At 30.9% G+C, this 14,022-nt stretch overlaps 1 protein-coding gene and 1 long non-coding RNA gene across 2 annotated transcripts in view; both read right to left on the reverse strand.

Moving 5' to 3' along the window:
- The window catches only part of LOC114743769 (rust resistance kinase Lr10-like), a 29,886-nt gene extending 16,552 nt beyond the window's left edge, over nt 1–13,334 (reverse strand). Inside the window, exons 1-3 of the mRNA XM_028931989.1 lie at nt 12,596–13,334; nt 11,966–11,998; nt 9,454–10,556 (exon numbers count right to left, since the gene is read on the reverse strand). Of these exons, the coding sequence (XP_028787822.1) occupies nt 9,454–10,556; nt 11,966–11,998; nt 12,596–13,307 (1,848 nt within the window). The 5' untranslated portion in view covers nt 13,308–13,334. The remainder of the gene's footprint in view (nt 1–9,453; nt 10,557–11,965; nt 11,999–12,595) is intronic.
- LOC114743771 (uncharacterized) lies at nt 10,514–11,998 on the reverse strand. Its single transcript, XR_003740023.1, has 3 exons — nt 11,966–11,998; nt 11,757–11,780; nt 10,514–10,556 (listed from the first exon to the last, which is right to left on the reverse strand). It is a non-coding gene; the product is annotated as an uncharacterized LOC114743771 (long non-coding RNA).
- Nucleotides 13,335–14,022: the final 688 nt, after the last annotated feature.

Raw genomic sequence — 14,022 nt, forward strand, 5'->3', positions numbered from 1 at the left:
AAGATCGGTGCTAAACATTTTCCTTTCCTCTGAACTTGGCTGGGTTTGTTAGGTTTCCCTGAGGCAGTTCTTCCTCTTCTTAATTCACCTCACCGAAACACCGAAGAAAAAGAATGCGGAGATGCACACACACATATAGATATACACAACCAAGCAAGGAGAGTTGGAATCGAACCATTCTTTTTTGATGAATCAAATTCGGAGATTCAGAGTGTCAGAATATATATAAATAGTTTTCCAATACGATATTTTTCTAATAAAGAAAAGATTCAGTATCGTTTTTTTTTCCAAAACAAATTCTAACAATTAATTTCAATTTTATCCCAATTTTTGTATCAATCAATATTATTATGTGTGTCTATGTATAATTTAATTTTTAAATATTTATTACTATTCTATTTCACTATATTGTTGATGTCCTATCAAGTATCAACCTTAATATTTTTTAGTGTTTATCTTTTCTCTTCTACCTTTATATAAAAGGAAGATAATTCACCCCATTTTATTAGTGTTCTAAAGTCCAATAACAAGCAACTTTTTTACTAGCATACTATAAATGGAAGAGGGAAAAAACTAGAATCCTAAAAGATATTATTATATAAAGATAAAATAGAAAAGATTATTAAAAAAGAAAATTTAATATGCAAATCCCTCTAATTCATCTGATTTTAACAGTATAAAGTTGTTTACTGTTAAATTGATCAATTTATTATTTGATTGAATGTGCTTAATAATATGTGTATGTGTTCAGAACTTTGTACCATAGTTTGGTTACACACACACACACATATATAATTTTTGTTGGCAAAAAAAAAAGATTAGTGTATTATCTCATCTGAGATCAAATCAAAGCAGTAAAAAGAGAATCGGTGCAAAAAAAAAAAAAAAGGGGGCTTAGAACAGCAAACATTGAAAGTTGGACAGTTTTGTTTTTTGGTTGAAAAAAGTTGGACAGTGTTTTGATTAACACTAATTTTTGTTTTTTTGGGGGGGAAAAAACATTTACTTAACTCTGGGCTTTCAATGCCTCTAAACATTCCATCGGTTGTGCTTTGTACAAATTTGGTCTAACTCCCGCACGCATAATATAGTGAACTAAAGTTTAAATTCTTGTTAAGAGATATACTCATATTTAGTATCTAATAATATCTCTAATAAGAGGATATCTATGTTTGAAATATATATACTGTGCTAAAATATGCTTCTCATATACATTTGCTCATTAATTACGTTAAAAAGTTTAAGCAAAATGATGTTGAGATTGGTTGGCAGAAAAAGAAATGTTTAGATTGGCTTGGACGCTTGGTGCATCTTTCTCTGTGTTCAATATATATTTGCTCGTACAATTTTTTTTTTTTTCGCTGCACCTCAATATTCGTATATTATGCTTTATGTGTGTCTAAATTAAATTATTTTAAATAATTTTGCATGATATATAATAAATATCTGAGAAGAATTTTATCTCGTAAAATGTAAAAGAGCAATTATGTTTAGTTGGATCAATGTCATTTTAAATCTTCTTTAAACAATATTTTTATACCAATGCCGAAATGTCGAACACTAATGACTGAACGCAAGGCAAGTCAAAACGGTTTGTCGTTTATCAAAGTGCCGGAGCACGAAACTTTCGCATCAATTGCACCTCCCAAAGACGATAGAATGCTCTGGAATCTCCAAGGTGGTCTGTTCTCTTCACATGTCTGCATCTTGCTTCTCACATAGCTCATAGCAGTGCAAATGTAGAATGTGATGGTCCTATGGAACAGCTGAAACGGAGGGCATAAGAAAATTTTAGCTCTAAAATTTTCTTTTTTAATAATCTTTGTCACTGTCAACAAATCCTTGTAGGAGTGGCTTATTGGAATGATGTTATGTAGTCGTATGATGTCTTGGATGTCTTAATTCATTAGTAATTTCCATCTTTTGGCGAGTCATAAAAATATGGCTAATTGGAAAAAAAAAATTGCAAGTTTTGTGGGGAAGAAATCACCTAGCATCAGATTTCTACTCAAACGCAAACAACACCTTCCTTTATACTATATCTGGTTTTTAATATAAGAGTTGATTTGATATTCAATTTATTTCTAAATATAAGATTTTAATCTACTTTATCTTGTATTATCCATTTTAAAAAAATAATCTTTATAATAGTTACATATGTTTAAAGTGTAATCAAATAGTAGTTTTAGTTAATATATATTATTAGTAAAGGTATTCTACAAAAGATAATACTTATTTATTAAAAATAACTAATTTAACTAATTTTTTAATCTTTTTAAATTAGATAATTAGATCTTATATTAAGGATCGGGTAGTATTCTCAAGAAAAGTTTAGAAAATTGAAACAGTCTCTTTCCTATAATAATTATATTTTACTCATAAATCCAAGATTTGTAATTTTAAAATTGGCTAGTATTGGGCCATTTTTAGGTCATGAATGGCCCAACGACCTTTTTTCTAAAGGTTACACAGCAGATGATAGAAACTAAAGTGTTAATTCACTTTTTATTTCTTTTTTGACCAGCAATTAGTTTTTTTTTTTTGGCCAAAGACCAGCAATTAGTTCATGGTTTCGTTTCATACATTTCTATTATAATTTGAAAACCAAATATTAAACTATATTAAACTATGTGCTCATTCTTTACTGAGCGTCATTTATAGTTCCGGACGAGTGGGCTTTTAAGCTATTGTATTTTATTTGCGCTATACTCTTTTAATTCTGAACGCAGGAGATGATTAATGAATTATTTTTGGTTTTAAACATAAAACTTTAATTCATTTTGTCTTTTATATTCATCATTTTTTCTCAAATTAATTTGTCTAACTTATATAATTTAGTGTTGTGTTAGAGTGTTTTAAAAAGATCAAATCATATTTGTTAGAATTAAGTATTTAAAATTGGGAAAACCATATTAGAGGTACCTATACTTTTTTTCAATTTTCAATTTGGTACCTATGTGTTTTTTGTTCTTAACTAAATCTTTATTTTTCCTCTATTAACATCATTAATCCTTATGTAGAGACTAAAAATATCAATAGAACAAAGTTATAAGAGCTAATGTTGCTAAAAAGATAAAATTAAATGTTTAATTAAAGGAAAAAAACACATAGGTACCAAATTAAAAATTGAGAGAAAGTATAGGTACCTTCAATATGGTTTTCCCTTTAAATTTTTTATATTAAGAATTAGAGGAGTATTATGACACTCAGCTGCACACAAAAAGCTTAAGCCTCATACACTGATAGATATACATGCTAGTTAGTAACGTCAAATATAAATTTTATGTACGGCAGTTGCAAATTGTCACATCCTCAATTTGGGTCTAGAAGTACCGAAATTAGTCTAAAATGAGTAAGCTACCAGATCTTTTTTGGCAGAAGTTCCAAAGATTTTTTAGAAGGATAGCAGGATTCTCAAGGAATAAATCGCAAAGGAAAATTTTTGGGACTGAAAAAAGAGGAAGTTAGAGATTCAGAAGAAGTCTCGGGGCCTAGAAATGAGAAATAGAGGTAAATGTAGGCCAAATGTTATGTTGGAGGCCTCAATGAGGTGAATTTTGAGGTTAAGCCAAACCAAGAGCAAAATCGTAATTTTGTAAAGTTTTGGGTTGGTAAGGGCAAAAATAGAAATTGTACCCGAAAATTCCAAAAAAAATCCCAGAAAATGGGAAATGATAGGTTAAGGCCTGAACATTTCAGAAAAATTTCAGAAAAATAGAAATAAGGTTCAGAGGCCTATATGAGGCTAAAAATGATGAAAATACCCCTAGAAGGAAATTGTGAAATTCCCAGGGTTTTGACTGATTTGGAATATTTTCAAAAATCAATTATTTAAAGTATAGGAAGGCCTTAGATAATTGGAAGAAAATGGAAAAAAAAATACTTGAAGAATTATCATAGGTTTTAAAAATAATTTCGTCCCCAAAAAGCGAAGAGATTGGCTTTAATGGAATTTAAAGCCTATTTACATACTTTCTGGAGAAAGTCAAAGTCAAATGTCTAGAGGTTGACTTTTGACTTAAGAAAAATTAGAAGAATTCCTTGTGATAAATAAATAGTATTGGTACTAGAGACATATTCTCGGAGTGGTAGACCGGTAGAAAGAATTCGGTCAAGTTCACTCTAAAATAAATATGATTATTTTAATTATTTTAATAGAAAAACAAGGGAAGAGCATCATTCTCTCTTTAGGCATGTTATATAACGTCATGTGAATTTATTTGAGGTGAGAAAATAGTACCAGAACATGTCTCAGTGGTCCTGGGTAAGTCAAAGTCCAAAAAGTACCCTATACGGTGCATAATGGCAAGATAGGTGAAGGAATGCCTAAAGATTATATTTTGCATGAGTTTTATATTAATTTCCTCCCTATTTTAATGCCAAAATGATGAAGGAATATGGAGGAGGCAAGTGTGCGGTTAGATGGGAAAAAAAGATATTACGCGTATGGCTGGATGCAAGACACATGTACGGTCGAATGCAAGACACGTGTGCGGTTAGATTAAAAGCATGTGGATTGATGATGTAAGTATGATGCCATTATAATGAGGTAAGCATGATATCATAGGACACTTGTCACTATAAGATTAAAAGAGAAAATGGCCAGTCCAGATCAAGCCACACATTTTTAAGATCAATGGCCCAGATTCAGTCTTGTTTTCTATAAATACTGCCTCCCCACCCTTCATTTTTGTCCAACCTAGAGGAAACCTTGGGAAGCTCTGACAAAATGGTTTCTAGAGAGAGAAGGAAGGGGGGAAAGAAAGGCCAAGCGGTCATATGCAAGATCAAGCTCCAAAACAAGGTATGTTTGTGGTTTTTGATATAGTTTTCACTACCCTTGTTGTTATTGAGCTTGGTTATGGATTTTAATTATTTTTGGGAGCTTGAAACTCTAAGGGGACATGCTGCACAAAATTCTTAAGAATAGGAGAAGATAAAATTGATGTTAGAATAATGTTTAAAGACTTGAAAGGAACAAGAATCAAGTGGTTTTATGTTGAAATTGATTGAATTTCTTGATTATGTAACTTTAGTAATATTTCGGCCAGGGCTGGTTTTTGGGTCTTGGATTTGGATTTTGATGATTTTGATACTTCCAATGTGTTTAAAATGAAAAATTGTGCGGGCTAAAAGTGAGAAAACAAGTTTGGAAGCATTAGAATTGAAAGTAGAATGTTGAGCTTTAAGACCCTATGTTCAGCCAGATCAAGTTGAGTAGGGAAGAGTTTGATTTTGATTATTTTGAGCTTGGAAATAGATTCTACATACAAAATTGTGTGGGAATAGTATGTGGAATTAATTTTGAAAAGGTTGGAAATCAAGCTCAAAAGTTAGAAGCTAATATAGCTAAAAAAAACAAAGCATTAATGTTGTTGATTACCATGGCTCTAATGAATGAATGGAAATGATGTGTTGGTGTATTTAAATCCATGAGACATCAAGGAAAATGAATGATAAAGGTTGAGGAAGCAACCTTAATGGTTAGAAGCAAAAAAGAGCAAGTTGAAGAGCAAAAGAAAACTTATGATACAAGGTAGTGAACTTACCTTTCTTGTGTACTTGGTGTGTATGTGTTATTAATGCTATGATGTGATTAAACTATGCTGCTGAACTATGATTGCTATGTTTAGTTAAGCATGCCTTGGTATTATGTTGTGAATATGAATGAACTGGCTTACTTTCCATGGCATTTCACCATGCATAAATGATAAAGTTGTGCACAAAAGGATGTCATATACTTGCATCCATCTTGCACGCATAAATGGTAATGTTTGTTACTAGATTCTTTCGAATCTCACTCTCCCTTAACCAATCATACTAGTGCAAGAGGATGGGAGAAGAAATCAAGAAGTGGAGCAAGAAAGAGAGGAAAAGAATTTGAGAAATGTATTATATTACGTTGTACACTGTATATACCAATGTATGTTGTAAAGGTGCCATTAATAGTATGTGATAATAAATGATGATGTTAGCTTGTGTAATTACCTATGATAATGTATGGAATGATTAGTGTATGAATGAAATGGCATTACGTATGGAAAGTCTTAATCATGAACTGTTAGTGCAAGTTAGGGTATAAGCTATCCCTAATTGAGTAACAAAATAGTGACAGAGTAGAAGTATGGTAAATGACTGACTCTGCTAATGAAAGTACACATCCTGAACTTTAAAACAAGTGGTAGATCACTTAAAATGGATGTGTGTGTTAAGAGTTATGATTGCTCAAACTTGGACTGAAAATCTGAATTTAACCAGTAAATAGTAACCCGAGAACCAATCACAAAGTTCAATCTACGGATTATTTCATGAATTGCTTGAACCATAACGCTTCAAACCCGTATCCTGAGGGGTTAAAGATAGGATGTTTTACAAATTAGTAAGACATAAGTATCGATTTCAATTGAAGATTTTGAGCGATGCTTATTGTTTTAAAGATATATTGTGACTATTACCTCTGGTTCTTGGTATAAGAGTTACTTTAATAATTTGAGTAGATTAAAAAATTTTGTTAAGTTAATAAATATGTGCTATCTTTCCTAAAATACCATTGCTAATCATGTATATTAACTAAAATCACTGCTCGATGGAATCTTTAACATGTGCAATTATTGCAAAAATTATTTTAGAAAAAATGGATAACGGTAGACAAAATGGATTTAGATTTTATATATATAACTAAACTAAATATCAAATTAGTTAATATATTAAGGGTCGGAGGTAGTAGATTATAAGCTTGAAAGAGATTACATTAATAGTCTTTGCACATATCACACATGTGATGACCGTTCTTCCAAAAACCCATTTAGATTGAATCAAATAATTTATTCGAAAGATTAACCATGATAGAAAAGAAGAAATCTTAAAATTATAAAACCACTATTATAGTTAAAATAAATAAACTTATATCACGGGCAATATCAATCATTAACTTAGGCTTTGGACTTCTAAAGTCTAGAAATACCATTCAACCATTAGTCCAAACAAAACTCATACTTTTAAACATATGAATTGATAAATCATTTTAAATTAAGCTATGGAGTTCATTAATCAAAAATCAAAACTTTCAAGAGAGTGTCACATGAAAAGTCTTAGAGATCTCCAGCCTTCTAACAGCCCCCCATATTAGATAGTAGTAATCAAAAGTATCAGTTTATAACATTAGAATAGATGAGCCTGATATGGCAACATATCATAAACCAGCATATAAAACAAAAGAAGAGAGGTTATACAAGCTAGAACAGTACACTAAGCCTCCAGAGCCTTCCTTGATGGACCACCACCTAAGCTATCACCTAAAATAGTAGAAATCACGGGATGAGATAAAAGCCTTAATAACCAACTTTTTAACTCATCATACATACTAACATGTGTTCGTGAAGGTGTCAAGTGGGACAGTTATTAATTCTCGAAAAATATAGATATATCAATATAAACATAAAACATGTGTACTAAGATAATTTCAATAATTCAAGCTCTCACTATGGGGTCAACACACAAACCACATAAATTTATCCCTCACTGTAAGAGATCAATCAGACATATAGGCTTATTTCTCACTTTGGGAGATGAATAAGAAGCCACAAAAGCATATCCCTTACTACAAGGGACGAAGGAAGCCAACAATGTATATTAATGGCAACCTTACCACTTGATAGAGCAAGACTCAACTCAAAATCCAATTAATAACCAATCATTCAGAATATAATGAGAAATATCTTAATCTTTTCTCAATAAAATCCATAAAATATAAATTATTTTTTTTCAAACGGCTTAGTGACAATTCCAAAAATTCCACAAGATAATTTTCATAGCTTAAAAAGGTATAACATATCTCCCTGAGTTTCAAATAGCATATCATTGTTTCAAAATATCAAAATACTCACAAAACATATTAGCACATATAACAAATGAAAAATAGTTATCTCTCACCAAAACAATAAAAAGGATTACCACAAGGTCAATCTTGTACTCAACCAATAATTAATCTACACAATTAATATAACCACATATTAATATAAACTAATTAATTAATTAAGCTTATATTTGCTGGTCAAAAAAAAATTAAGCTTATATATTAGTTAAATTTCTAATTTAATTTATTTTTATTCTAAATTTCAGCAACTCTCATAACCCAAATTAAGTATTTTAGAATTAACTTATAATTTTATGACAAGTCAAATTATTTATTTAGATCCTCCGAATTATTTACTTTAATAAAAAGAATTTTTCAAAATTTGCAAATATGAAATTATTATGTTCTAAATTTTTTAAAAATCCCATTTGAAGTTTAAACCTCAAAACCAAATCATCAAAAATTCAATAGTACTTCAAATATTTATAAATAAATAATTTAATTCAAATTTTAATGGTATAACTATCAGATCTTCCCCCCACAAATAATAAAAATTTTATTTAAAATAATTATTTTAAAGCCTCCAGTCACCCAGTAAATAAAACTAAATTGATTAAAATCTCAATAATATGTCAAACAACCCAAATAAATTATTTAACTTAATTTTGATCTGTATAAATATGATATATGTCATATATAACAGATTTTTTAAATTAAAAATTAATTTTTAAATATTAAAACCAACAAATAGACAAATCTAAATTGATAGAAATGATCTGCTATATTATATCTACAATACTATGGTTAACATTCATCAAAACTCAATACTTACTCCATATCTAAATCTCAAAATTTTCTCTAATCACCGTATTAATACTTTCATTAGGAAGTTTAAAATATATAGAAAATATTCATGAAAAAATTTTAATAAAAGAAGTAATTTTATGTACCTAAATTATCCCCAAAGCTTGTCTTCTCCTTTAGAAATAGCAGGCATTCCTCTCCACGCTCCCTCTCTCCGTCTCTCTCTTCCTGTTGCTCTCTCTCTCTCTTTCTTTCTTTCTTTGTCTCTTGCTCCTTTTATGTGTAACCTTCAACTGTTTCTCCCTTATTTTCTTCTTCTTTCATTAATTCCTCCCTTCAACCATCCATCTCCGTTTTCTTCTTCATAATAAATGTTGCCACCAAAAGGTGTTCTTTTTTTTTTTAAATAATAAAGTATTATTATTTTACAATAATAAAATATTATTATTTAATTATTTTTTGAATTTTTTTACTGATATAATATTCAGGATATTGCAAAACATCATTACTAATGATAACAACATGCTGAATTATTTGGGCAAAACCCAAATCCGAACAACAAATATTGAGATGGGACACATATGATAAGTTCAAACTTTAGAAAGCCACGAGCTTTGACCTAGCTCCTTTTTCAATTGCATCTTAGTTTCTATTACTTGTGGCCTCACCTCGCAAGATTGCTATGAGAATGTCCATGAATAGTGGATGTTGTTTGGCTTGAGCTGGACATGTGATCCACAAAAACAGTCTCGTTAGGATATAAGAAGGTTTTGAAGGCATTTCAAGACTTTAACATCATTTGCTTCTAACATTTCTATCACTTTGTTCATTGAAGGACGATCTGCAGGTTTTAGTTGTATACACCAGAGTGCTACTATGAACATTTTCTTTGCTAAATCCTTTTCTTCTTCTGTCAAATCTTCCATTCCAATATCTTTATCATCATCAAAGTGATCATAAATCCACAAAGGAAAGTAAAGTTGGCTTGAATGTTCTACATGTGAATTCAAATTCCTTCTTCGGCTTGCCATTTCCATCAAAAGCATTCCAAAACTATAAACATCAGCCTTGTGAGAAACTCCTCCAATATTCTTGTAAAATAATTCAGGAGCCATATACCCTATTGTTCCTCTTGCTGCGGTTAAAGTTACAATACTATCACCAACAGAATATAATCTTGCCAGTCCAAAATCTGAAATTTTTGGACTAAAATTATCATCAAGAAGAATATTATGGGGCTTAATATCAAAATGCAATATCTGCATATCGCATCCATGGTGAAGGTAAGGTATTCCACGAGCCACTCCCAGAGAAATCTCATATATCCGATGAAAACTCAAGGAGACGCTTTCTTTCTTGGGAAAAATATATTTATCCAAAGATCCATTCGACATATATTCATAAACAAGAGCACGCTTAGTTCCTTCCACACAAAACCCAACAAGATGAACCACATTGAAATGGTGTATCCTCCCAATGGTTGCAACCTCACTAATGAATTCTTGGCAATTGGCTTTGGATTTGCCCAACATTTTAATAGCAACATAAGATCCACTTCTTAGCTTCCCTTTGTATACAGTTCCAAAGCCTCCTTCGCCTAACTTAATCTTAAAACCCTCTGTCATTGCTCTTAATTCCTTGTAGGAGTACCTTATTGGAATAAGGTTTTGAAGTCTTATAAAATCTTCAATGTTCTCAAACATTGACATGTGCCTTCTCCGGTATTTATAAATCAACAATATGGATAGTAGTAGGACCCCCATTGAAAATCTGAGTATCATGTATGGCACAAGACCTATTGCAGTGAGTATTCCTAATTTGATTGCTGGATTTGTTAGAATAGAATCGGTGTCACTGTAGTGAGGGTATATACCCTTCCTTTCTACTTCCTCCAGTCCTGCACATTCCCCACCCCCAAAAAAAAAAAAAAAAAGAACACCGTATCATTGGTTAATAGTGACAAGAATATGACTACTTTGAATATACATAGAATTAAGTATTAATATCATTTTTAGTCCCTAAAATTTGAATTTTTTTTTTAGCTTTAGTCTCTAAAATTTAAAACCAGCTGTAGTTTTAATTTTTGGAATTTGATTTATTTTTATGATTTTTGGTCCTTAGAACAGTATTTTTGGCCTTTGAGACAAGATGTCAAGAACCAAAATTGTTAGTTTCAAATTTTAGGACCAAAATTAAAGTAAAGTAAAATTTTAGGGGTTAAAAATGCTATTAACCTTAGAATTAATTATTAGTATTTTTTACAGGAGGATTTTAACAAATTGAACAAGAACAAGGTATAAAATATAAGTAATAATATTTGTAAAAAAAATTTTTATATTGGGTTCAAACATTTTTTTTTTCTATCTTTGATTTTGCCTATTCAATGTCCTTTTATAGAGTTACAAACAATCGCTGAGAAGTAAGACAATAAATAAGTGTTTGGATATCTGCTTTTTAAAAGTAGTTTTTTACAAATCTAGATAAATTTCTTCACATATTTACTTTGTATATTGTAAAATCACTTGTAAAATTATTGTTTGGTTTCCATCCAAACACCTCTTAAGACATGTGGATATCATATGATGAGACGTAGTTTTGATATTTGGAGTGAAACTTTGTTTGACATTTATAAAGTATTTAAAATCATGAGTAACATCATTTATTTATATGAAGTTTATTTTTATTTTTGACCATGACAAGATATAAAGTATATAGACTTTTGTTTACGGCACAGATAAGGAGTCAATCAGAAGTGTTGTTTTGGTATTGCCGTGGATTTGTTTTAGAAGGATGACGAAAAAGTGTAGGAATTTACTTGTAAAATATAAGATCCCTTTTCCCAATTCAATCACTTAATATTCGTATGTGCTCAGGCCAATATATATATATATATATATATATTCGTATGTGCAGAATCATTTTAATTTGGCGTATCCAAATGAAGATAGATATGGCACAAATTATAAGTCAAAAATCAAAATAATATATATAATCAGAAGATATATTAAAATTGATCAACTAATTAATTAAGAAATTAAAATCGTGGCTAAACTCAAAAAATAACAAAAAATATGCCGGGGATGAGATAGAACCTTACCTTTTTCCAATCCATAAAGAAAATCTGCAAGGAAATTTTAGCAGTGTCAACAACGGCAGTGATTGAATACAAAATAAGTATCCAATTGGATGTTATTTTCTCTTAAAATTTATAAGCAGGATATGTTACGGAAAGTGATATATGACCTTTTAATAATAAATAATTAAGTAATCAATTTTCTTATATACGTAAATAAGCTCATTATTTACCTTCTGCCAATATGCGCAACTTTGATAAATGACCTGCAAGACTCAGAAATATTAAAAATTAAAAACCGTAAATATAATGTCAACATGTTGAACATGGAAATCTCAATAAAAAAAATTCGTTTTTTAATTAATCATTGACTGATTTTAGCGGGAAAAAGGTTTGTTTCATTTAAGCCAAGAAAACTGTTAAAATATATGAGTTAAGTAAAGAGTACTGCTCTTGAGCAAATAATACTTGGGTTCTTAATAATAAAAGTTAAATATTTAATTAATTTTAAATATAAGTTCCTAATTGTCTTTTATAGTTATTTATTTTTTAAAAATAGTCTTTTTAGTTAAAGGTTTCATTAAATAATAGTTCTAGTTAATACACATGATTAGTAAGGGTATTCTAAAAAAAATAATATCTATTTATTATAAATAACTAACTTAACAAATCTACTCAAATTAGTCAGTTCTTATATTAAAAACTGAAGTTATTAATTATTAATTTAAACCAGAAATGGAAAACTGGAAAAGTGACTACATTTTATTCCCACTTCACCGTCAGTTATTCCCATGGGACTGATGCACCTCCTGGGAAACGCAGCGCATCTGAGACTTGTTGTTTTAGGGTCTAAAGAGCATTACGATCACTTGGGCATTTAAAATCAATGCAAGCTCGTCGCCACCATGAAAGCTCAAATCCAGAGGAAAGCGCTATGTGAATATCAGTGTAGGACTTTTTTCTTTGATCTCCTATTGACTCCCAATCTGAGGCTATGGTGGCCACTGATTTCACACGACACTGAGATTTTAACTGGTAAGCCGACAGGTCTCCAGCCACAGCATAAACATGACTTTTTCCTTCCCACTTCACACAGGGAGCTGTGTCCAGGTATGCTACGTCGTCCCTCACTGGATCTCTACACTTTAGGTACACTACGTGCTTGAATGTAAATTGTTTGTATGTCAAAATAGCGTCATAGGGGTTACGGCTATGACTATCAGTGAAATTGGATAAGGATAAGAGATAGTGAGGGAGGGAAGAGCAATTTCCCTCCTGAATTCCAGGATCTACGAGTCGGATTGTGAAGTTGCTGTGGTCAATTCCCAGCACTCTGTATGTTGCTGAATTCAGATGAAGCAGAGTTATGTTGTTTTCACAGGCTAGCTCATAGATTGGATCACCGCAGCCGGGCGGGTCATCTCGTAGTCGAAATGGATGTCTGATGTTTGTGATAATGCCGCACTGAGACGGAGCACAGGACTTGCTCTGCTCTTGGGAGCTCGCAAGTCCATATGTTAGAAGCAGTGCAAGCAACACAGAATCCCACCACCTTAAGCCTTTCTCTCTCTCCATTGTTCGCAATGATGTGCAGTTGTTGATTCTAAGCTGTTGTTCAATAAATTCCTTTTCTTTTCTTTAATAAACACAGCTCCTTGTCATTTTTTTCTTTTCTTCTCATCCACGCGGCTAACTTGTGTCTTTTTTTTCCAAGGTTGACTTCACTTTTTGACTAATGACTTGTCTTTACATCTCTCTTGGCCCCTATGAATATGACTAACTGCTAGAGTATTTTCCCCCCATTTTCCCGTACATTAGAAAATGCATATTAAATAATTTATTATCTGAAAATTTTAAAGAGATTGATAATTAAGTGAAGAAAAAGAACAAATTTGATCAATCCAATCTTTAATTACTTAAGTAGCACCATAGACCACAGTTAACAATTTTGGTCAGTTGTGGTCAATTCAAAGCTTTCACCTAAATAGTATTGTAAACCACGGGCAATTTTAGTCAATTTTGGTCGATTCAAAGCTTTTACTTAAGTAGTATATATAACACGATTAACAATTTAGATCAATTGTAGTCAATTCAAAACTTTTACTTTAGTACCGTAGTCCACGGGCCACGGTAGATAATTTCAATCAATTTGATCAATTTAAACCTTTACTTAAATAGCACCATAGACCACAACAAAATATTTTGGTCATCTATATTAATATAAAAATTTTACTTAAGCAGCACCATAGCCCACGACTAACAATTTTGAATAACTGTAGTCAATTCAAAG

This window comes from Neltuma alba, unplaced genomic scaffold (genome assembly GCF_004799145.2).
Source record: "Neltuma alba isolate B1F8T4 unplaced genomic scaffold, ASM479914v2 tig00004124_pilon, whole genome shotgun sequence".
Lineage (NCBI taxonomy): Eukaryota > Viridiplantae > Streptophyta > Magnoliopsida > Fabales > Fabaceae > Neltuma > Neltuma alba.